Source organism: Callorhinus ursinus, unplaced genomic scaffold (genome assembly GCF_003265705.2).
Source record: "Callorhinus ursinus isolate GAN/ISIS: 27379988/994484 unplaced genomic scaffold, GSC_fseal_2.0 scaffold26, whole genome shotgun sequence".
NCBI classification, from domain to species: domain Eukaryota; kingdom Metazoa; phylum Chordata; class Mammalia; order Carnivora; family Otariidae; genus Callorhinus; species Callorhinus ursinus.
In genome coordinates, this window is record NW_027397088.1 from 8,826,402 (window position 1) to 8,851,813 (window position 25,412).

The following is a 25,412-nucleotide window of genomic DNA, read 5'->3' on the forward strand; positions in this document are numbered from 1 at the left end:
ATATAGCTAGTAAGTGATAAAAGCGGAACTCAACCGGAGGGCTGTACACTTCCCAAATCTCTGCTTTTCTCACTTGACCTTTGAATTGTACACAACTGAGATCCAGCACCAGCACCAAAATAGTAGTATGAAAAAGTAAAGCGCTCAAAGTCTCGATTTTTTAAAAAGATTTTATTTGAGAGAGAGACTGTGTGAGAGGGTCAGAGAATATGAGACAGCATGAGCTAGGGGGAGGGGCAAAGGGCGAGGGAGCCTGCAGAACCCCGCTGGTCAGGGACCCTGACATGGGGCTCCATCCCAAGACTCCGGGACCATGACCTGAGCTGAAGGCAGATGCTTAACTGACTGTGCCACCTAGGTGCCCCTAAAAGGCTCTATTTTTCTTATTATTTGGAAATAAAAGTTCTTTAGCTCTCAATAATTATTTACTCAGCCATTAAGTTATAAAATGTATAGATTTGTTATTAACACGTGTCCTTGTTCTTTAGAGAGCTTCAGCAGCAGCCTTGAGTTGGCTTTTAGTTTAGGAAAATCTAGTAGTTGTCAAGTCTAAAGTTAGTGGGATAGCAGGAATTTCCCATCTTGTTTTTAGCCACTGCATATTCCAATAAGCCCAACACAACAAAAGAACCATTAGCTCCACTGAATGTATCTTATTCCAGCTCCCTCCAGGGCAGTTCAGGAGTTAGTTTCACCTCAATGAATACTGACTACAGGAAAGAAAGAAACAAACAAAAAAGATTTTTTTCAACCACATTTACTGGCTCACATAAATATTTGAAAACAAATCCATCTGTCTTCCCTTTCTGTAACCTTGGCACAGTTTATTATAGTTATTAAACAAATTACTGTAAATATCCATAAGGGGGAAATGAATTGTAAAATATGAGATGGAGGTCGATAAATAGCCAAGTTATGTCACCATTGAAAGGACTATTTTTTTTCCCTTAAGATTAAGCCACTGATTTGCAAGTTTTACAAAATAAATTTCATCTATGAAAAAAAGGTTAATTTATAACTTGATCTCAAGTTTTGACAGTTGAATTTTTACATAAAAGCTGCAAAATTTCAACTGAAGAACAAATAAAACATTCAGACAAGTTTATTCCAACTTCAGCAAATAAAGAATGACTGTGTAGCCATTTACGTTATTTCTCTGGTCCAGAATATACTTTCCATTTAAAATATTTGTGATCATGCTTCTGTATGTCATGGATAGCTTCTAGTGGGAATTAGTATATAGTCTGTTCTTGATGAAGACAACAATGGACAGATGTTGCCTGATCCCTGGATAATGCTGAATGTGACAAAACCAGCGAGACACATTAAGATATTTCTCCTTTTCTTGAACTGTCAGGTCAACCTAAATAGAGATTAAAAACACACACAACACAGACATTGCATAAGAACAATTATCAATATCATTTGTGTAGAAGATAAGAAACTTAGGGAGAAAACTCCAGTTCTCAAAAGCCAATACATTTAGAGAGGAGTAAAAAGTTTCAGCCACTTAGAAGAACCATTTGTTTGATGTTTTATTGTTCAGTTCAACACGAGACATGCTTTTTACGGAAGTCTCAAATTTTCAACAAATGCAAAAATTGCATTAACCCAGCATCTGGAGATCCAAATGTTACAGGATTTGTGTCCCCTTAGTGCCCCAGTTCTTGGTCACGCTGCTTCGAAGAATGGACAGTGGACCAGATGAAGAATGGTGGGCAGCAAAGTTTATTGAGGAAGAGAATAAAGTTCCCAGAGAGGGAGGGGGGCCCGAGTGGGTTGCCCTCAGAGTTTCTAAGTTTAGGGGTTTTTATTGAGCTCTTTTGCGGAACTTTCTTAAGCAATCAGGGTGTGCTGAGTTGTGCCAATCAGAGCTTTGGTCACATATCTATTAGGTTAATGTCCACATGTTGATGGTCTTTTTTTTTTGCTGACATCTGGGGGCTTAGGTCTTACCTGTCCCTTGCCTGTGATATTGACAAATGCTTTTGTAGTTAACTGTCTTATTTTAGGACGTTTTGCAGAAGTCATTTCTGCAAAGGCTGCAAAGCAGAATGTCGGTCTGGTCCTGTCTAAGCTGCAAAACAGGATGTTAGTGCTGTTTTATCTTAGCTGTTCTGACTCCATACTTTCTTGTTGGGGACCCTGGCTCTGATCATCTAACTCCTAACAGAAAGAGTTTGTTTTTTACTTTTTGGAAAGGAAGATAGGAGAAAGAAAGAGAATAGCTTCCAAAAGGCTAAGACACTGGTTCTCTCTACAATATTTTTTAGCAAATCTAAAAGCAAGGTTTATTAGGATCTAACATGCCTAACAAGGGAATACCATGTACACTCAAAATATATATACTTCCTTTCTCTCTCTCTATGTATATTACTTCCTTTCTCTTAAACTCTGGGGAAAACCTGTACTCAAGAAGATGATGACCCACTTAATTGCAAGTGATTATTGCCTAATACAAGAAGGAAGTGCTATTTCCAGTGGCATATGCCTCAGATGAACAACAGACCTTCTCAATTCGGTTTGCTACAAAGCTGAACTCTCTCTCTAGTGGAGGTAGCAGGCCACACAATTTCCTGTCAAGCTACAAGAATGCCCAGAGATTTGGTTAGAGAAAGACGCAATAAAAAGAGTTGGTGCCGATCATTTCACTGGGCTCCAATTCCAAAATAGGTGACTCAGAGACTTTTCTCTGAGACAAATCTTGGACTGGAATCATTAAGAGCTGTCAGGTAAAGAGAGAACCAGCGGAGCAGTAACTAACAGCTATGACCCATGTTTAAGAGTAGAGTAGCTAGCTCCTTTTCCTCTTCTTAAATCAACATTTATTCAACAGATATTACAAGTCTCTGTAAAACTGACTGGAATATTTACACAAGGGAAAAAAAAAAACCCTCCTGTGGTTCAAATCCATTAGCAGTCTGCTTGTTGGAAGGCATGTCTAGTGAGACAGATGTCCTGTGGCTGTTCAGAATTTAGCATATACTCGTGTCTACAGGCAAAGACTCTGCTATGTTACTGGGTCAACAACACTGAAGGTCAAATTGCTCTAGTATGCAAAATGTATTGCAGAATACAAAATAGTATTAATAAAATTAAAAGGTAGATATGTAGTATTTTCTCAATAAATGTTTAACTGAACTCATTCCCATTTCATATTTACTATAAGGCAATTTATAAAGAAAAACTGATACAATCATCCTGCTTTCCTTTTTACCTTAGACATGAAGATACCATTGTATCAACAATGTATTAACATTGTCTTTGGTGGCCTCAGAGGTCCAACTCTGCAAGCTCAGTTTACTTATATTAGCAGTGAGAGTCTCCTGCTTATTCTGCATAAAAAAATTTACGTTTCAGGTTTAGGTCCTTACTTATAAGCTGCTACACAAATTATAAAAATATACTCATCTTGTTTAAGGCGGTGTAAGTTTGCATCTAGTTATCAGAAATACATTACTATAACTGTTTCACCTACAATATCGTTAATCTATGGCATAGAGATAGAAAATTAACACATTAGTCAAGAAAACTGACCAAAAAAGTTACTTTTTATTAAAAGAGAATTCATGGCTTCACATATGAAGAATTATCTTATTCCTAACTATCTGGACTGTACACAGGAGGCAAATAAACAACCACTACAGAATAAACTGAGTAACTGAGTATCAGTTTATTCAAAAGGTAAAATTACATTTTGTAAAAGAGCTGACACTTCATTCTTTTTCTAAATCTTTCTCATATGTAAACTTCACCAGCTCAACCACTAGTAAACACAGCTACAAATCTAACAGGAAATGGGGGTGAGTTTTCTTCATTCATACACACATACATACATTCGAAATCAACTTCAGCAAACCTCTCTCCCGATAGCTAAAGCAAACAAGATTTACTCCAACTTGATTTCATGTCAGCTGCTGAAATACAGGATTCAAATCTGACCACTTTCTACAATTTACTCTTCTCACAACTCTTCCATTTAAAAGTCTCCACTCAGCCACTTGGTGAAATGTTATTTTTCTGAATGAATTAAAACACACTGAGAAGAAAGCATTTCCAAACAATACAGTACTAATGCTTGTTTGATCTATGTGCAAGTTGTTCACTCAGACTCTGAAACACAAAGGGCAGTGTCTGTTTACTATTTACATTTCAGAGGAGTATTTGCTACTGCAGAAGGCTGGTTAATGCTGCTACTATTATGGCCTATTATTTAAAATGGCAAAACAACAAGACACAACACACAGCAAAATCGATATTCTCCAACTTAAAAATTGCACATTGAGTCTCTAGTGTAAGGATTATGAATAGACTCAAGGCACAAAGGAACTCATTTTTTATTTTTTGTTTTTTTGGGGGGGGTCCAAAATAAATTTTTTAAAGGTTTATTTATTTTAGAGAGAGAGCAAGTGAGTGGGGGGAGAGGAAGAAAGACAGACTCTCCAGCAGACTCCCCACTGAGCATGGAGCTGGATGCAGAGCTTGCTCCTATGACCCTAAGATCATGACCTGAGCCGAAAGCAAGAGTCGGATGCTTAACTGACTGAGCCACCCAGGAGCCCTGGTGCAAAATAATTTTTATTCCAGGAGCTTCTAAAGCTTCTTCTAACATTTCCATTTTATTCCAATAATTTTTAACTAGATGACCTACTTCAGAGAATGTAAATGTTCATTTTCCCTCAGAAAATTTTGCCAGAAATACACAAGAACCTTTCCAAAAGGTGCCGGTTACCACTGACCCTCCTTTTAGTTTAAACTTTGGAGCTTGTCCCATGAATCTGAGAAAATTATGACTGATCTCAATTTGTTACCTCTGCTATATTTTTGGTAGGCACTTTATTTCTGAATTTACTGTAAATAAACACAAAACAGATCCCCCCCCCAAAAAAACACCTTACAATTTTTTAGAACTTTATAGATGGGATCCCCTGGGCCCTTTCACATACAACATTGGTCTTCCAACATCCCTCTCTAGTCGGCTAGTTTCTTTTCCTTTCTTACAAAAGGAAACACAATGCGACTTTCCAGTCACCACTTCCTGTTTCTTACTGGCCCACATGCCACTGTGTCTACAGCCATGATTCTTGGCTCTTTCTACCTAATCATCCCTTTTTATTTATATTGGCTCTCTATACCTCATCTGAACCTTCAAAGCCGAAGAGATAATATTCTTAGTCACTAATTTCCCATGGAGACATGTGAGCACCACTTTAAGTGACCCATTCCAGATCGGGGTGAGAGGCTGGTTTGCTACCTTCGGGACATTCTTTATGGCTGGTGCTGCTGGACTGCACTGTAGCCGTTTCTTGTACTTTTCCTTTCTTTCCAAAAGAACAACATACCTCCACTGGTGCTCCTAACTTCAAAACAAATGTATTTTAGATGATAACAATCTCACAGTCAAGCAGCTCATAATGCTACAAAGGATTTCAATAATCTTGAGTAACAGTGTGTTCACAGGGACTGCTATCTATGAGTGAAATCACTTTAAGAAAGCAATGAGTCACTGGTATGATAATAAACAGCCATGCTAACTGGCAGTTTCACAAAGGAAGAACAACGTAATATTCCTCAAAGGAATTAAGATAGACCAGATCTTAAAATTAAAGTAACTTAGCCACAACTAAAATTGGGCTCACAATGAAACAAAATACTGTGGGATTATCTGATGACTTGAAGGTTCCCTGACTGCTGTTTTGTACCCTGTGATTACATATTAAGTATTTAATAATGGGAACAAATAAATGAAGGAATGCATGAGGGCAAAAATAAATATACTGCCAAAGCAAGCAAAGCACAAGAAACTGTCTGATGAACACGAGCAGGTAGTCAATCTGAGCTTTACATCGATTCTGCCTGAATACTGAATAATCACCTTTTTCTCATCTGGATATATTTACACCTAACTCAAGAGGGATGATGTCATTTAACACCACAGTGCAATTCTATCACAGTAGGGGTTTGAGTCGGTGAGGAGTTCCTTGAGAAGGTGTTTATTTCTCTGATGTACTTTGCCTGCACAAGGACCAGGGTGGGAGAGATGCTTTGGTTATGGACTCATTTCATGAACCCAAAGGGATGGTGAGCTGAATGATTTACATATCATTCTACTCACTTTTGTTTTGAAAAAGATAAGCATAGTATCTTTCATCATAATATCATAGTCACTACATGTAAAGAGGACATACATTGCAAAACAGGAAATATAAATGGGCACTTATCATTAAATATTGTTAATGTAACCCGAGTTTTAACATGCTGCATTGAACAGAACACTTCTAACCTGCCTGAAAACCAAACGCCCTCCAGGACACCTGGATTCATAATTAAATAACTATGCAGCTTGTGCTGTGACTATTTCGCTTTATAGAATTATGACCTTGTTCACTCTGCTGGCCAAGAAATTCCAGACAAGCTCCCTTCTTCTGAGTATTTCCTTTCCCTACCACATGACCTGCATAAGCCAGGAGAGAGAAAAACGTAAATACACACTTGGTTTGCAAGAGTGAGACTTTATTACATGGGAGAAATGCTGTCCTTCTCTTAATGAGAGTCAATGCCACTAGAAGACAGGCCTTCACTAGCCAAGTGATGGTCCGGACAGGCCTTTACTAGCCTGCTCACAGCATCACACATAGGATTAGAGATGACATTTCTCCTAATATTAAGCTTTAAAATTAAGTAATGCCACATTTAAATGTTTTAAAAATGTCTACAAGGGTGCTGTTGTTGTTGATATAAATTGTTCTTATGCTTCTCTAGAAAGTAGCCATGCTCTTAACAGTGGACTTGCTCTCAAATCAAGTTATGGACACCTCCTAGTTGAAAGACTGTAGATTTGTCACCGGGATAAAGATAGGTAGATACCATAAGAGCAAACTCTTTTTAGCTAGAGGCTTTTGTATTTTGAAATGAGGTAAACCATGCCACGTCACCATTCTACAGTCAAAAAGTTACTAAAATATTTTGAATCTAGAATGGAATAGATCAAATTATTTCAGCTCTACTTAAACTGTCTTCACATTCAAATAAGGTTTTAGAGTTAATCATATTAAAGTATAAAACTGAAGATTACACTATAAAGATATACAACCTAAAATAGGAAATACAAAGAGGAAGAGATTGCTAAGTATTGCTGATCTCAGTAAGCATCTAGTTGTATGATGCATTGCGCTAAGAGCTGGAAGGGGTACAGAGAGGAAGGACATGATCCTCCTCAGTCCCCTTATTCTGCTTAAAATTATTCTGCTTCAAAATACAAGGAACATTTGTCCTAATTTATTCCTATTGTGCCAATAATTATTAATAGCCCTCCTTTCACTGTCAAAAGTGTTTTGGATGAGAAATCAGATGGTCATCCTACTCACATGCAAGATTTACATTCAAACTTATCATTAAGCTTTCTAAAACAACATAAATTCCCTTAAATAGCCAAAGGCATCTGAATCCTGCAGATATTTTTCTGACAATTTCATGATTCTACATTTTACTTTGTTCTACTTGCCTCTTTAACTTTTACATAATACTCTGACCAGAAATTAGCACTTTGCCTTATTCTTTTCACGTGAAACAGGTCTTATCTCTTTGAAGAGATCAACAGTTGCTTGAAAATAGGGTTTTATATTTCTTTTATGTCTCTCAAGGATAGTATTATAGACATATAATGAACTCAGTATGTATAGTTGTAACAGAAACTAGTAGGCTGAGTGAAGGATCATACTAGGTGGTTACAGTGATGATGTTATAGAACTCAGCACAATCCTTTAGGGATTTTAGAGAAACAATGCTTAATGAGTTGAGTAAATCCACTGAGGAATTAGAGTTTGAGGGGGGATGAAGAAAAACTGTCATACATTAGGTTTTTTTTTTTAAATTTTTTTTTAAAGATTTTATTTATTTATTTGAGAGAGAGAATGAGAGAGAGAAAGAGAGGGGGAGGGTCAGAGGGAGAAGCAGACTCCCTGCCGAGCAGGGAGCCCGATGCGGGACTTGATCCTGGGACTCCAGGATCATGACCTGAGCCGAAGGCAGTCGCTTAACCGACTGAGCCACCCAGGCGCCCAGTTATTTATTTATTTTTTTGTCATACATTATTTGACGGTGTATGAAGGGCGTCCCCATACACTGCGACACTTGCAGCAGAAGACGAAGTTCGTCTTGGCCCCTCCAAAACCCAGGCTGTGTCTTCGCACAAAGCACTTGATGTTCCAAGCCCTAGCTTCCTTCTCTATAAGAGGAGGATAATACCACTAGCCCCATCTCCTTCCGAGTTATGAGGTACAAAGAGAAAATATACATAAAACTGAAAAATCTAAAGGAATCCGTTATGTTATTCAATGTTCATAGAGGGGAGTGCAGACTATATGCATGTGGGAGGAATTACGTCAGACGGGAGTGTTGCAAATATGAGTTGCTGCAGTCTCTGGCTCAAGCAGTTTACGATTTAAAAGAGAGAAATTTTCCAAGAAGAATTACAGTAGAAAGTGAAACAAGCCGAAGCTGAGGGAGGCTGTGAGGCACAGAGAGCCCAGAGGAAAGGGCTCTTCGGTGTGCTTCGGGAGACTGAGAGGGCTTCACCAGGAGGTCAGTGCTGCAGCTGAGTGACACTTGCTGAAGTGTGAACCAGCGTGGGGGGGAAGAAAAGGCTGGGCCCAGGGAGCCAAAGAGCAGAGCAGTACGAGGACCCTGAGCAGAGGGAGCACAGGATGAGAGACCAGAGAGTATGCTATGGCTGAGAGAGGGGTGTGTGGGGCGAACAAAGGTGATGAAGCCAGCAGGGGAGGCAGGGTCAACAAGAAGAAGGGGCTGCCATCCCAGGCAGTGAGGAGCTACTTATTTTGAGAAAGAAAGACACATTCGTGAGAAAAATCGCTCCAGGGGCCATGAAGATGGGTGGTATGAGATGAAACTGGTGGCAGGAGGCCATTTCCATAGCCTTGATAGAAGATAATGAATTCTGGAACTAGGGCAATGTCACCCAGGATTACAGGAAGACACATGTGAGAGGCATCCAAGAGGTGGAAACAACGAACCTGATGAATTGGATGCATGAGGTGCGGAATACAGAAAAATCTAAGGGTTATTTTTTTCCACAGGGGAGAAGCTAGGTGATCTCAAAGAAGCTATCTGACCTCTCTTACTTTATCTGTAAAATGTGGATGATAGTAATAATACCTACCTTATAGGACTGTTTTAAGGATTAAATGAGTTAACATTTATGAAGCATGGAGAACACAGTGAGTGCCATATAACTGTAAATAAATTTAAGATGGGATACAATTTAAAGTGACTGATCAGGGGGCACCTGGGTGGCTCAGTCGATTGGGCGTCTGACTCTTGATTTCACCTCAGGTCTTGATGTCAGGGTCCTGGGATCGAGCCCCGAGTTGGGCTCCACACTCAGCGGGGAGTCTGCTTGAGGGTGCTCTCTCTCCCTCCACCTCTGCCCCTCCCCCAACTCACACTTCTCTCTCATAAACAAATTCTCTATAAATAAATTAAAAAAAAATAAAGAAACTGACCAGATAAAGGGGAAAATTGCACATATGGGAAAGAAAGGATATAAAATTTGGGACAAGATCCAGAAACAGGGCAGGAGGGTGCGTTCAAGTAAGAGGGCAGTGAAAGGAGACAAGACAGTTAAGGATAAGCATGCAGTGGGCTGGAGGATGAAGGCATTCAAATGAACAGTCTCCAATTTCTAGCTGAGAGAGGGAGGATGACTCTGTGATAATGACTAAGATAAAGGGGGAGGGAAAGGATGGGGTTAAGGAAGGTGCTAAAGGTCTGGAAGTATGCCTGGGAGGAATGAAAGAGCTGATCCGTAGGAGAGCCTGGCTGAAAATGGATAGTATAAACCTATAGTGGTACCAATCTGTAGCTTTGGGATTTCTCCATCAGAGCTCAGCTTGGATATGGGATTGAAGGCATTTATGAGAACTGACCAAGACGTGGGGATTTACAGACAAAGAGTGGTGAATGTACAGTGGAGCAAAGAAGCTGCAGATACTAAGAAGAGTATCGGAAGTTACACAAAAGGGGATCTAGGTTGGATAGGGAAAAAGTAAATAGGTTTGGAAGTGGGAAGGAATCCAATTGCTTCAGACAATGATGGGATTAGTGAGTTAGAGATTACGAGCTAAGGATTTGAGGTTTCACAGAATATGGGGTACTACAATTAAGATGTTAGAAGGAGAGTGGGAGGCTGATAACAGGGGTCAGGTGCTGATGACGATCAAGCTCAAAGGGTGGCAAGAGAAGTAGGTGTGAACAAGATTAGAAGCAACAACAGGAAGCAAATAGGTCAAGGAACAGGAAGCTACTATATTTGATGGAAATGTGGAAGGAATACGTGCATAAGGTACCTTGTATAAAAATAATTCATTTTCATCTGAGAAGGTGAAAATGCAAATTTGATTTAAATTCAAGACAAATAAAAAAAATCATTCTGAACATTACAGTGAAAAAAGCTAACAACTATTCAAATACTCACTATAAAGCGATGAAGTCCATAGTACAATAGGATATCTGCTAAGGTAAAGTTATATCCTGTAAGGTAGACTTTATCTTCAAGATATGAATTAAGATCCTAAAAAATAAAAATAAAAAAATAAAAATTTCATTTAAAAAACAGTAATAATTGGGGTTCTGGGGTGGCTCAGCCAGTTAAGCATCTAACTCTTGATTTCAGCTCAGGTCATGATCTCAGTGTTGTGAGATTGGGCCCCACATCGGCTTCACACTCAGCTCGGAGTCTCCTTGAGATTCTCCCTCTTCCTCTGTCCCTCCGCCAACTCACACACAGGTGTGCGCACTCTATCATATAAATAACATCTTTGAAAAAAAAAACAGTTATAATAAAGTTAACTACCATATCATTGGACTTCAAACATTTAGAAGATTATTAGAAAATAAAACAATGACTTTTAATTTGAGAAATTTAATCTGACATTAATAGATTCAGATTCATTCAAAGAACAGATCATATACCAGTCATCTCATTTTAAAAACAGGGTAAATGTTATTAGTCTTATTTTATTTTAAAGAAATAAGAAAACATTAAAAGATGCTATTCAGAATGTCATCTATGACCATTTGAAAGACACCAATTTTGGGGGGGGTGGAGATCATTTTATAAATTATGTTCATGTTAGATTTAATTTTTCCATTAAAATATAAAAAGCTCTTCAATAATTTCTCTTAGGATTATAATTTATTGGTTTGCTATATTTTTATATACGTATATTTAAAATTTTTAATTGTAATACAATCACGTTTCCATCTTAACCACTTTGAAGTGTATAATTCAGTAAATATCAGGGGTATTCACACTGTTGTGTAATCAGTCTTCAGAACTTTTTCACACTTCAAGACTGAAACTCTATCCTGTTAAACAACACCCCATTTCCCCCTCAACCCAGACCCTGGCAACCACCATTCTTTCCATTTCTATGAACTGACAACTTTAGATGCAACATGTAAATGGAAGCATAGGGCATTTGTCTTTTTGTGACTAGCTTATATGTAGCATAACAACCTCAGGGTTCAGCCATGTTGTTAACATGAGTCAGAATTTTCTTCCCTTTTGAGGCTAAATAATATTCCACTGTTTATATATGCCACATTCTGTTTATGTAGTCATCTGCCGAGGGGCCCCTCTCAACTATTACCAGTAATATTGCCATGGATGTGGGTGTACTCATAACTCTTTAAAGCCCACTTTGAATTATTTTGGGTATACATCCATAAGTGGAATTACTGGATATATGGCAATTCTATTTTGATCTTTTGAGGAATCAGCGTATTGTTTTTCATAGCAACTGTACCATTTTACATTTTTAACTGGCTTCTCAGTTTTTTTGTTGCTGAGTTATAGGAGTTCTTTATATATTTTGGATATTAACTCTTCATCAGTTACGTGATTTGCAAGTATTTTTCTCCCATTCCACAGGCTGCCTTTTCACTCTGTTGACTGTCCAGCGATGCAAAGAAGTTTAAAATTTTGATGTAGTCCAATTTACCCATTTTTACTTTTGCTGCCTGTGTTTTTGGTGTCATATCCAAGAAATTCCTGCAAAATCAAATAACATATTTTTTTCCCTGGGTTTTCTTCTAAGAGTTTTATAGTTTTAGGTTTTACATTCAGGACTTCAATCCATTGAGTTAATTTTCTATATATTGTGTAAGGTAACATTCCAACTTCAATTTCATTCTTTTACAATTGGAGATCTAGTTTTCCCAATACCTGCAGAGACTCTAGTTTTTTTTTTTTAAGATTTATTAATTTATTTGAGAGAGAGAGAGAGAGAATGCACGCATGGGTGTGGGGAGAGGGGCCGAGGGAGAGAATCTTCAAGGAGATACCATGCTGAGTTTGTAGCCCCATGCAGGGCTCCATCTCAACAACTCATGATATCATGACCTGAGCCAAACCAAGAGTCTGACACTTAACCGACTGAGCCACCCCTAAAAGACTCCAGTTTCAAACACCATTTAAACCTACAGAAAGTTCTTTGCCATTTGTTCTCCAGACCACAACCATCAATTTTCAAAAGGCAATGTTAAATTAAATATATACACAAAAGAATTCATTTAAAATCTTTAACAACAACAAAATATTAGTAAGCACTGAGCTCCCTAAATGGTGAATAAGCACTTTTGAAGGAAAAAAAGAATTAAAGTATATGTCAAAAAATGAAATAAAAATCTCAAGAGATCCTAATCTAAATTAGACATAGAATCTGACAGAACAGCATGAATGAATCAATTACCTCCCTGAGAAAAGAAAAAAATGTAGATAAAAGAAAGATCATATGAATACTCTGGGTTCCTCTCAAAATTAACATATAATTTCATAGCACAGGAATTCATGCTGCATTCATTACATTACACTCGAATCAAATGAGACAAAAGATTCATATAACCTTTAGACAAAGGTTTATAAATCAGTTACATGGATTATTATCAGATATTCTCACAGGCTTCTCTAAGGACTCGTTTTGGAACACTGCTCACTGGTCAACAGCATTTATTCCAGAAAAATTCCTTAAACCGTAGAGAACATTTTGTTTTCTCAAATCACATCCCAAACGCCTGGCATGTGGTATTTCCGTAGGTAGTAAATATTTGCTGAACTGAATTTAATCTCTTTGAGTCTGCCCATGTCTTCATCTAAAGACAGTAATTTTCAAAATGCTATATGAGCATGGAATTGCTAGGGGTGCTACAGATGAGGGCATAAAGGAATATGGACAAAAATGAGACAAATGCAGAAAAATCAAAATAAAATTTGGGTACAGAGGGTGAAATAGACTGGTATATAAGGAGCTACCACTTAAATTCTACAGTGATCTGTGAATGGAGATGGTTTCTCTCCAGTGTCTTCAAATGAAACACCTTGGATAAAGTTTAAGAATAAAATATATATTCAATTTAATTTTAAGAAGCATTTTTTAAAAAGGCCTGAAACAATAATTTAACACTGGTTTGTACAGTGTATATATTCTTAAAATAGAATCCATGTGTAAGTTTTTGTTATAGAGACTCTCAAGGTTGTCGTCTTTAAAATGTCTTCATAATTAATATTTTTCTGATTAGTGATATAATTCAAAATTTCCCTGCCATATCACAGAATTTCACATATTCAGAATATTCACAGAACTAACATTCAGTGTCCATTTCCTTTGTTTTAAACAAGTCTTTCCCATGGCCAAAGTTTATCAAATATTTCCCCCTATAGAGTTCTGAGGCTTTTTTCCCTATTAGTATTAAACTTTCTAATAACACTGAGAAAGCAGTATAATAAACAGCTATATATTCTCCATCTAGATTCAACAAATGTGTTTTGTAATGCCTGCCATTTTGAAATTATGTATTACCTTAATTATGAGCCATTTAAAGTTAGAATAATGGTTTTAGACCAAAATGGAACTTTAGAGAGTAAGAAGTAAAAATACATGATACAAAGATAAATAGCCCAGTATTAAAAAGAACGCATACAAGGACATTTTTAAAATGATTTAAATCCTGATACACCTATATGAGGCAATACTAACAGGTTATCAAAAAAATAGTATAAATGAATATTCTGTGGACATGAAAGATATTCACAACACACTGTCAGTGAACAAAAATGCAAGTTACAGTGGCCAATAGCTGCCCATTTTTAAAACAAAACACACACATGTCTATACGGAAAGGAAAAGCATGGAAAGAACATGAAGGGAGTTCAATAAATACTTGACGACCAAACGTAAGTGTTATTAGCACTTCTCTCTTGGTGGGACTACTAATCCTTGAAATTTTTTTCCTTACTTATATTTCCTAAATTTCTATAATAAATATTTACTGCCTTTAAGATAAAAACAGCAAAAAGCAAAGCAAAACAGAAAACAACACTTTCTCATCTATGCTTCTATGGCCAAAAATCACACTGCCGTCCATTATACATACACTTGTCTCCCCCACTGGTCTGAGCTCTGTACAGGCAGGGACTGTGTCTACTCGGTCACTGTACCACTGGCCCTTAGAACTGCGTCAGGCACATCAGTGCACGTACAGGTACGGGTTAAGGAAACTGGCAGAGCAAGGGTGACAACCAAATCACCTGTTCCCTTGTACACTTCAAAAATGGTAATCAGATTCTCCTGATTGCAATTTCAAATAATGTTTACATATCCCAGATAGAACATTTTAGTGGAATTACTTCTATGTTCTTAAAACCCAATCTCTGAATACAACTATGAACTTATAAACCCAATTCAGTGAAATCCTGTTCATATCTTTCAGAATGAAGTACTTTATTACTATCCTTTCTTCTGGAAAATTGTAAGAGATAGTTATATTTATATTTTATTTGCCTGAAATCCCACATTCACGTAGAGGAAAGGCATGCTTGCTTCCCTCTGGAAAGGCTGATGAGCACGGCAGAGGCCAGTGGGAGGGGTCAGTATGGATATTAAGCATAAATAGCTGATCAGGATAGACCTATAAAGGAACAAAGCCTGAAATTTATTTTTTATCAGTTCTCTTTATGGTATCTATCAAAAATATAGTTTAAACCATTTCCCCAGTGATCACTGAAAAGCTTTCAGTTCTATGAGAGCTTCTTGCACAACTCATACTACCAATTTATATGACACTGGGAATAAAATTAGAAAACAGAAGGGATTCCTGCAGTGACACGTGGTTGCCTAGATGATCTCTATGGTTCCTTTAAATTCTAAGCTTCTATAAAAAATTTTTTGATCTGCTTTATTTTTATGTAAATAATTAACAAAAAGTATCATTTGGAATATTTTTCACTGCTGGTGACTCTGGAGCCATGTTCAGCTTATACCTTATACTGATAAATTCTTTTAGTCTGATTTTGCTTCTTTGGAAAGAAAATACAGATCTTAAAGCAGTAAGTCTCAAGGAAAAAAAATGTGAGTTTTTTCAGATCTAACAGTTTTCTTCAGTAGCTCCCAAAGATTCTGATTCCCTTCCTGCCTTTGAGAAAGTACTTTACTGCTGAGTGCAGAAACTAAGTATTAAGACATCCCATTAAAAAAAAAAAAAAATCATACAAATAATTGTTGACTGATGAGTGTTAGGAAGAAAAAGCATATAGAACAAGTACCCACATGTGTTAAGAGAAAGGTGGTCAAGAACATTTCTGGGGAAGGGGCATCTGAGCTGAGATCTGAAGGGGGAGCGCAGGCAGAGTCTGTTTCCAGCACAGGTAATAAAAGGTACAAATTACCCTGAGGCAGAAGGAAACAAGAAGGCCAATGGCTTTGGCTAGTGAATCTCAGGGGAGAGAGCTTCCTGCTACTAACAGTTCATGCATTTTAGCCTCTAAAGAGAAGTCACAATACCTTCAACAGAGTGTGGATATCGTCTTTATTGGAGTGTCCATCTACTCGAGTTACCCTGTATTCCAACCACTGCTGAACGATTGCTTTTTCTTCTGCAGTGCTCCCAAGCAAATATTCTTTGTTGGCCTGCTTGACAAGATGAGCTGCTATAGTAGTCAGTCCTGTGAGACTTGGACCATTGTTTGTCTGAAGAACTGGAATCTTAAAAAGAAAAAAAAGTTCTGAAAAATTTAAAAAACAAATACCAACATAACCTTAAGTTCTAAGGAATCACTAAATCCCTCACTGCTTTCTCAAATGCCCTAGGATTCTACTCCAAGATACTAAATTACATTCAAATGAATATCAGGAAAATAGTAGTTAAAATGTTATTTACAATTTGAGAACAGATGCTTGAAGTGAAACAAAAGTCAATGTTTCTACATAATTCATAACTGTGCATATACAAGAAGAAAAATGGAAATCCTAATAATACTGCATTAGTTTTGATCAAGTTTACCAATACCCTATTTTAGCAAGATGAACATACTTAAATAAACCTGACTTCTGTAATAACAAAAGGATATGATTACAGTTAACACTGACTTAATGCTGATGTAGTTAGAACCACCAAATGAGATATGGGTTGGTTTTAGTGATATGTGATCTAATATAATTATATCTCGTTAACTAGGTATGGACTGTGACAGTGACTTGGTTGCCATGAATTGCATATCCACCAATTTTTTAGAGTGAAGTCACTGCTGGCCAGTATTTCATGTTTAAAAAACATTCCAAAATATAATTGCGGCCACTGATAATAGTCTGGGCTTCAGGTAATCATCTGAAAAATAATCCTATTTTTGTTTCCCTTATTAGAACAGCAATACTGGGGCGCCTGGGTGGCTCAGTCAGTTAAGCGTCTGTCTTCAGCTCAGGTCATGATCTCAGGGTCCTGGGATGGAGCCCCACATCAGGCTCCCTGCTCAGCCAGGGAGCCTGCTTCTCCCTTTCCCTCTGCTGCTCCACCTGCTTGTGCTCTCTCTCTCTGTCAAATAAATAAATAAAATCTTAAAAAAAACAAAACAAAACAGCAATACCAAGGTTCAGATTTTAGGAAATTGACAGTTAATTTAAATGTTCTTGATGCACAACCAAGCAAAGCACTATGAGAAATTTAAAAGAAAACGGAAGGTATCATCTGATGAGGAGACTGACCACTGGGTGTTATACACAAACAATGAATCATGGAACACTACATCAAAACCTAATGATGTAATGTATGGTGATTAACATAACATAATAATAAAAAAAAACACACTGGAAGAAAACAATAAGGAACCCTCTAGGGGTGCTGGTTCTACTGTTTTATACCTTGCTGGTTGGTTCCTTGTGTGGTTACCTACCTGTGTTCACTTTGTGGTAACTCGCTGAGATTTATTCACTTTTCTGAAGGTATGTTATACTTAAAAAACAAAATAAAAACAGAAAAAGAACTTGACATCAATGAGTGTGTGGGGGGAAATGACATTTAATTCTAAAGAGAATTATTTGTAAAAATAAATTATCCACAATCCTACATTGCTAACTCAAAAACTTCCCAGTTACCTTCTCATTACATCTTGTAAGTTGGTAAGTAATTTCATCATCTTACAAAGAACCAAGGTCACCCGCTTTGTCATGGCAGAATCAGGGTTTGGATAAAGTAAGATTGACTCGAAAGTCCCTTCTCTTTCCTTCATACAACCTAAAGTACACAAATCTTATGTAGTTGCAATTGTGGGATACATACTTTTTCCACATTCATTTTAGGATGACATGGTCTTCTAAGTAATCACCGTCGATGGCTAATAAGTAATATTATAATATGCTGATGTACCATAATTTAACAAACCATTCTCCGAAAGCTGGATCTCTGGATTGTTTTCAATTTTTTTCTTTTATTTCCTTAAATAATCTCTATACCCCACATAGGGCTCGAGCTTACGACCCCGAGAGATTAAGAGTCGCATCCCCTACCAACTGAACCAGCCAGGCGACCCTGGATTGTTTTGAATTACACAGTCTCCCCTTATCGGTGGGGAATATGTTCCAATACCTCCAGTGGATGTCTGAAACCACGGATAGATAGTACCAAACCCTACATATACTATGTTTTTCCTACACATAAATACCTATGATAAAGTTGAAGTTATAAATTAGGCACAGTAGTACAAGATTAACAGCAAGAACTAATAATAAAGTAGAACAATTATATCAATATACTGTAATGAAAGTTATGTGATTGTGGTCGGTCTCTCTCCAAATGTCCTATTCTACTGTACTCACCCTTCTTCTTGTGATGATGCAAGATTTCAAAATGCCTATATAATCAGATGAAATGAGGTGAATGATGTAGGCATTGTGACATAGTGCTAGGCTACAGCTCACCTTCCGACACTATGCCAGAAAGAGGATCATCTGTTTCTGGATATGGCTAACCATGGGTAACTGAAACGGCAGACATTGAAACTATGGATAGGGAGGAGGTACACAGACGGGTGACTACTGTCTAAGTGGTAATGTTGCAGAGAAGGCCTTATTGCTTGATGTGGAGAACAAAGGCAAAAGAAAAAAATTAAATTTTCTTACAATTTACAGCCCAATGACAAGTACTCGAGACAGGTAGAGTGACATTCCTCTAGGAACTTAACTGCCTCCATCGATGTTAATACTTTGCTAAAGGCAAAAGGTAACCTTAGCTTAACATGAGCCTGACCTCCAGGATCCTCTAAGTCTCCTTTAATGTATAAAAATCCCTTTCGAAACCTCCTTTATCTCTACCCCCAAGATATATGTTAGCACTCATCCTCCAAGCATATGGCCCACTGATATACGTCTGAAGGGTCTCATGACTGAGGTTTTACTAGACAGTAATAAATGACCTTTTCCTAACAATAGCTAGCCCCTCAAGGTCCTGGAAACCTTGCTTCCAAATTCCTTAGAGACTTATGCTCTCCTTAACCCCCTCCCAACTTGAAAGCATATCATCAGTCACTCCTCACAACCCCAGTGCAGCTCCTTCTGCCCATGGGGCCTGTCCCTGTGCTTTAATAAAACCACCCTTTTTGCACCAAAGACACTTCAATAATTCTTTCTTGACCATTCGGGAGCACCCGAACCCCAACATTTTCACATCATTGCTGGCTTACTGCTATCAGTTGTCTCCCTGCCCCACCAAAAAAAAAAGACCGAATCTTTTCATTTGTTCCCATCCCTTTCCCCAAACATATAAAAACTTTCAATAGCTGCCCTCTAATAAGACCAAAAAAAAAAAAAAAAAAAAGTTTTAATTAAAGTAAGAAACCACACAATGAACTCCAGAGCCCTCACAACTGCCCTCAAACTATAATTTTGGGCTTCCTTTGCATTGTAGCACTTTTCATATTGGTCTACTTCTTGCCCCAAACTTCCCAATCTTTCATAATTTTGGCCTTACACACTTTAAACACCAGCTTTTCTGTGAAGTTTACAAATCCATTCTCACAGTCAAAATTAACTTTCCTGTCCACGTTCCTCAACAACGTCTCCTCCACTTAGTATATATTCTGTCTTGCCTTAAATTAATTGCCAATGACTGTTTCTCATACTAGGTAAGTTTCCTGAAGGCAAGATTCATGTCTTGGCAATGTTCTCTAAAAAAACAGAAACCAAACAAGGGAGCGGTGGGTGAAGGGAAGGAATTAGCACATGGCCAGAGGAAAAAGCAAAAGCAGGCGGCTTTGTCTCCAATCAGTGGGCTCATCTTAAGCCCCAAGACCTTTCTAGGCTTCAGCTGAACTTATGTGTAAGAACTACACTAGGACCGCTTTTAACATAAACCAAACAAAGAACAGAAAAAGTAAGAACAAAAAATAAACGTCACATGGAAAAACTCTCAAGGGGGCAAAAAAAAATATTACCTATCCAAAGAAGTCTCCCTAAAATTATTCTCCTTTCCTAATGCATTCCATCGACGTCAAACAACGATATTTACGAAACACAAATATTCTTCACCGCCCTGAGAAATCTGAGTCCTTATACCTTACCAATTTCATACTGTATTATCCTTCCCCTTCATTCTCTTCACGTCACACATTGAACTTGAACAACTCAGGAAACCTTCCTCGAATCTCCCGGATTGGACCGAGACCACTTATGTGCCCTCTCTGCCATCTCGGCTTCAATATAGCACTTTTCATTTATTGTAATTAAAATAGCAACAATATTTGTCCACCTTGTTAAAACCAAGCTTCCTGAGGAGGAAGGACTGTGTCCTTCTCAACCACTGCTGCATTCCCCAGTCCCAGCGCAGTGCTACTTGGCACCCCGTTAGTTCTCGGGAGTAGATGCGTGGCACTGAATGAAAGGTAGTGTTACAGGAAGTGCTGTCAATGAACGCAAATACGGGGCCCCCAGATGGGTCTAAGGGCTCTTTGAGAGCTCTCCTCGCTTTCCCAGAACAGGATGACAATTTCCCAGGAGAAAAAGGTCAGGGCAAGCCGGAACGGGGCAGATTGCCCTCCATCCTCCAGGCTGCAGGAGACCGAGAGACGCCAGTCAGTCGGTCCTGCGGCGCAGACACGTGGGGGAGGAGAATAGCCGCATCCTCCGCCTCTGCCGGCTAGCCCATCTTACCTGAGCTCAGCAGGGCCCGCTCCTGCCCACCTCTTCCCCTCCACGCAGCCCCGCTTCTCACCTGGCGCTCGCCCTGAGCGCTGTATTTGTTCCCTTTACTCAGCCCCAGGGATTTCTCCAGCAGCGTCAACTCTGCGGCCGCCGCCATCTTCCGGCAGGAGCTCCTGGCAGGGGTGGGACCAGGACAGCAAGGATCTCCTGCATTGGCTGGGAGGGAAGGCCCTCTCCCACAAACGTCACCAGCTATTGGCTGAACGCAGGGGGCGTGGAAAACGCGCCTGAGCGCAGGAGGCGAGGCCAAGGTAAGGGGCGGGGCGGAAAGGTGGGTGTAAGACAGGTGGAGAGGTGGTGGCAAACAGCTCTGTGAGTTCTTGGAGCTCCTGAGGGCTTATTGGCATAACGGGCTTTGGTGTTACAGTAGAAGGAGTCTGCCAACTTCTAGACAGCAGGCTGTTGTCCTGGCTGCCAGAGTTAACTGGTTAGCTGATTTGGCATGCTAAGAGACTTTTTAAAATGGGAATCGAGATTTACCTTAGCTTGGCTTGGGAATCTGTGAATTTGAACAATCAAATTGAATAGCAAAGACTTCACAATCTATTAGGAATTTCTAACGGTGTTATTCATGGGGATTTTAATTGTATTGGAAAAACAAATTTTTCTTCAATCTACAGCTCAATAGTAACGGTAACATTAAAATTTAAAGATTATTTGTAGAGCACTGGGTATGGTAGATACCATCAAGCAATTCCTGTACCCCAAGAAAATCAGCCATTAATAGTCTTAATGATCTTTATTTGCAACACCACAAAGATAAAGTAGTGATGTAATTTATGTAGCTTTTTTCATGTAAATAAGCAATGCATGTAACATTTTCCCCCTGAGCTGTTATATGCTTAGGTCTTTAAAGTAGAAAATGGGTAGTGTATGTTGAAGCCTGGACTACTTCCAAAAGATTTCTGGAAAAAAAATTTTTCCACATTGAAAAGTGAATGAACAAAATGTGTATTATTCTGAGAGAAATGGAAAAGAAGTACTACAAGGTAGCTCATCACTAATTCAGAAATACGGACATTTCATAGGGAAATGCTGTCCCTGTGTGATACCATCCTTTCACCCAAATACTTAATGAGTTAACACTGGCAGCAGAATTAAATGTAAGGAAAAGGAAATTTGGCCAAATTAACATAAACAAAATACAAAGGAAATTCCAGTGTAAGTGGATTGTTGCACATTGATTTTCTATTTTCCATATACAGAGAATTGAATGACTATTTCACTACTTCTAAAATGGCCAGGGTGCCTGGGTGGCTCAGTCGGTTAAGTGACTGCCTTCAGCTCAGGTCATGATCCTGGAGTCCCGGGATCGAGTCCCACGTCGGGCTCCCCACTCGGCGGGGAGTTTGCTTCTCCCTCCAACCCTCCCCCCTCTCATGTGCTCTCTCTCTCTCTCATTCTCACTCTCTCAAATAAATAAATAAAAATCTTAAAAAAAATAAAATGGCCAGTCCTCTGAGAAAATTCACCTATTTTCAGTGTTTAGGTTCAATTTCTGCTTATAATAAAACATTTTTAAAGATTCCACAGTTATGTAATTCCAGTGGATGGTATATTTAAAATAAGGCTTGACCTAAATGACCTGAACTGTGATTTGAGTTCCAAGATAAAAAAATAACTGAATGGATATTCCCCCAAGTGATAGAAGTGATAATTTGGGGGAGTAAGATTGGATAAATAGGTAAAATATCACCTTTTAATTTATCCAGTTTGAATTATTGCAGATAGATTTTGTAATTAAAAAGAAAATTTGTTTTAATGTAGATAGAAACTTCTTCCCTTCAAGTCCTGAAGTTTTTTAATACTGAATTTCTTTTTATTTTCTGGTATTCTTACTTTTGTTGTGGATGTTCATGAATGGGGGTGGGAGGAATTGGTTAACCACTGCAGTGCTTCTGAAATGAAAGGGAAAGGAGGCGGTGCCACATGAAAGAGGCAAATTTAAACTGGATTCCAGGAGCCAGAGGTTCTATTCTTTATTCAGTACTAACTGGTTGTGTCGCTCGAGGCAGGCAATTAGCCTCATTAAGACTCAATTTCCCCAAATATAACCCCAGTGGGCTTGGATTCTATCTGGTTCCTTTTGGTGATGACATTATGTCTTTCAGTGTTTAAGGTGAGCACACGTATTTCACTTTTTGCCTTAAAGTGAGCATGCATTTTTGTATACTTTTGCCTTAAAGTGAACATGTGTTTTTGTACAACTAATGTAATTTTGTAATTTTAATTTTGAAATGTAACTGCACCACTAAAGTAATTTTATATATGGTTGGCTGGAAAGCCTTTTGTTGTGGCCAATTGTGATATATAAATATCACAGTTTGCTTGTTTTAAGCAGAATTTAAGGGTGGCAATAGAGACATGGATCTAGATGTCCCTGTCATATTCTCTATTCTTAACACCAACAGATGAGAAAGAAATCAGAAGTGCTTCATATAGACAGGGCCTGCAGCTTTCATGGGCATGCATGCTGGGAAGGGTCCTGTGCTTGGTTTAATGCTCTGCTGTTGCCATCTTGAAATTCATTATATGTATATATAATATATTTGTTTTTTTGAGAGAGAGAGAATATGCATGCATGTATACACGCATGCCTGTGTAAGCAGGGGTGGGGGCAGAAGGAGAGGGAGAGAGGGAATCCCAAGCAGGCTCCATGCCCAGCTCAGAGCCCCATGCAGGACTCGATCTCACGACCGCAAGATCATTACCGGAGCCAAAATCAAGAGTCAGATGCGTAACCAACTGAGCCACCCAGGTGGCCCCCTTTATAGTTTTTTTTTTTTAAAGGACACTGCATTTTCATTTTGCAGTGGGCCCCATGACTTATATAGCCCGTCATGCATGTAAAGCTTGTTACCTTTGCTCCTGGGTTTAATAGACTAAAAAGATTTCAAGAAGCATTTGAGGCTTGGACATTCCATGTCCAGTGCTTGAATATATCTTTAATAAATGCGGATCTATTTCAGAAACTTCAACATGATCTACCATGGCTGCGTGTGTACTGTTTGCCTCCTCAGGAACCCAGAGGGAAACTAATCCTTGCTGCGCACTATTGTGTGTGTGTTCAGTGTGTTAGCATAGCTTCTAGCATTCAGTCTCTACAACAATAGTAGGAGATGTGTGACTCTCCAGGTATGATTCAAGTCAGGACATTTGGATGCAATCAACAGTATCTGCTCTGATTAATTTAAGCAAAGGTGGGGAATACAGGAAAGGATTTTAGGAAGTTCACAATAATGTTAGGCTGTAGGCTAGAGAAATAATCTCAAACCTAGGGTTCAAAAACCAAGTTGGGGAATTGGCCTGTTAGGAAACTTCTACCACTTATGTCATGTCTACAAAGTACAAACACCAGAAATTAGATGTTACTGCAGCTACTACTGCTACCAGCAATATGTCACTTCGGCTCAGGAACATGACCTTCAAATCATTGGGAAACTTCTCTTTCATCATTGCCTGTGCAAGCTGGATGCCTGGGCTACTAGCTTTTCCACTATGCACAGTGGTTTCCTAACATTCCTCACTTCTGGATCAAAGTCCTGATTGGTGGGACTTAGTCACTTGCTTGTGTCCAAGGCTGTAAGTTAATCCAGGAAATTGAGTTTTGACTTCCATATTCAAGGGGTATTGATTGTATCTTTATCTCTAGTACCATGACTAAATGATCGAAATAAAGGAGGTGGTCATTATACAATGCTTATCTGCTCTGCATTGTAGGAACAATATAACTATCAAAAACTATCAAAAACTATAACGATTTGTATAACTATCAAAAGTAGGGAGATAAGATGAAGAATATATGGAAATGAGACTAGTTTGCTGATTGCAGTATTGGTGTTGATTAGAAGGAAAAAAGCTATTATTTCACATTAGGTACTGAAGGAGCAGGAGGGAAGGAGAAAGAAAAGATTTCTAGCAAATTCCAATATTGTTCATAATAGGTAAGTGATAGGCAGTATCCCAAAGAAGAGAGGATTCGGTTATTATATAAAGGTATTATTTTAAAGGTAAGCTCAGAGCAAAAATATAAAGTTTCCTAAGCACCAAAAGAAAGAGAGAATGCAAGCAAATAAAGCAGACCATGTAAGTGGGTGACTGTATGTCTAGCTGTACCCATATGACAGAACTGAGGCCAAGTATATGGATTATATTAATAGATATGTAGGTTTAATTCACCTATAAAAGAAAAGGATTTTATTTTTTTTAAAGATTTTTTTGTATTTATTAGAGAGAGAGCACACACGAGTGTGTAGCAGAGGGAGAGGGAGAAACAGATTTCCCACTGAGCAGGAAAACCTGGCACGGGGCTCAATCCCAGGACCCTCAGATCATGACCTCAGCCAAAGGCAGACATGTAACTGACTGAGCCACCCAGGTGCCCCAAAAAAGATTTTAGAATTGTCTAACAAAGCAAAATTCACATGATGTTGTTTATAGGAGAACATCCAAAACAGCACAAAGGGCACTTTATAATGCTAAAGGCTACAATATGGGATAAAAATAAAATAGTGATTAATGTTATGTACCCAGAAACGTGACAAAATTTTCACCCAAGCAGATACAACAGGAGATGGCAGGAGACGTAGAAACTCAGGAATAATAGGAACCTTTAGTATATCTCCCTCAATCTGAGACAGAACAAGTAGGAAAAAAAAATCAGGAAGAATAGAGAAAATCCAGAAAGATAAGCAGTAATGGAGAACATATACATATGTACAAATCTCTGAAACCTGATAGATAGAGGAAACACCTTATGTATTAGTTTTGCTTTGGCTGCTATGACAAATTTCTACCATCTTGGTGGATTAAAACAACAGAAATTCATTTTGTTGCATTCTGGAGGCCAGAAGTCCAAAATTAATTTCA

The 25,412-nt window shown here is 38.4% G+C and overlaps 1 protein-coding gene across 1 annotated transcript; it reads right to left on the minus strand.

Annotated features, from left to right (window-relative positions):
- Nucleotides 1-189: 189 nt before the first annotated feature.
- EEF1E1 (eukaryotic translation elongation factor 1 epsilon 1) lies at nucleotides 190-20,679 on the minus strand. The gene is made up of 4 exons (XM_025891113.2): nucleotides 20,554-20,679; nucleotides 15,858-16,058; nucleotides 10,493-10,588; nucleotides 190-1,363 (listed from the first exon to the last, which is right to left on the minus strand). The coding sequence occupies exons 1-4, from the start codon at nucleotides 20,638-20,640 to the stop codon at nucleotides 1,223-1,225; spliced, it is 525 nt and encodes a 174-aa protein (XP_025746898.1). The 5' UTR covers nucleotides 20,641-20,679; the 3' UTR covers nucleotides 190-1,222.
- Between the last annotated feature and the right edge of the window lie 4,733 nt (nucleotides 20,680-25,412).

Bases quoted from the DNA above. Each gene is read 5' to 3' on its own strand.
- EEF1E1 (XM_025891113.2), bottom strand. From the start codon at position 20,640: ATGGCGGCGGCCGCAGAGTTGACGCTGCTGGAGAAATCCCTGGGGCTG. The intron at 10,589-15,857 runs GTATTGTGACTT...TTTATTTTTTAG, and splicing joins ATATCCACACTCTGTTGAAG to GATCTTAATTCATATCTTGA. The intron at 1,364-10,492 runs GTGAGTATTTGA...ATCTCTATTTAG, and splicing joins ATGGACTTCATCGCTTTATA to GTTGACCTGACAGTTCAAGA.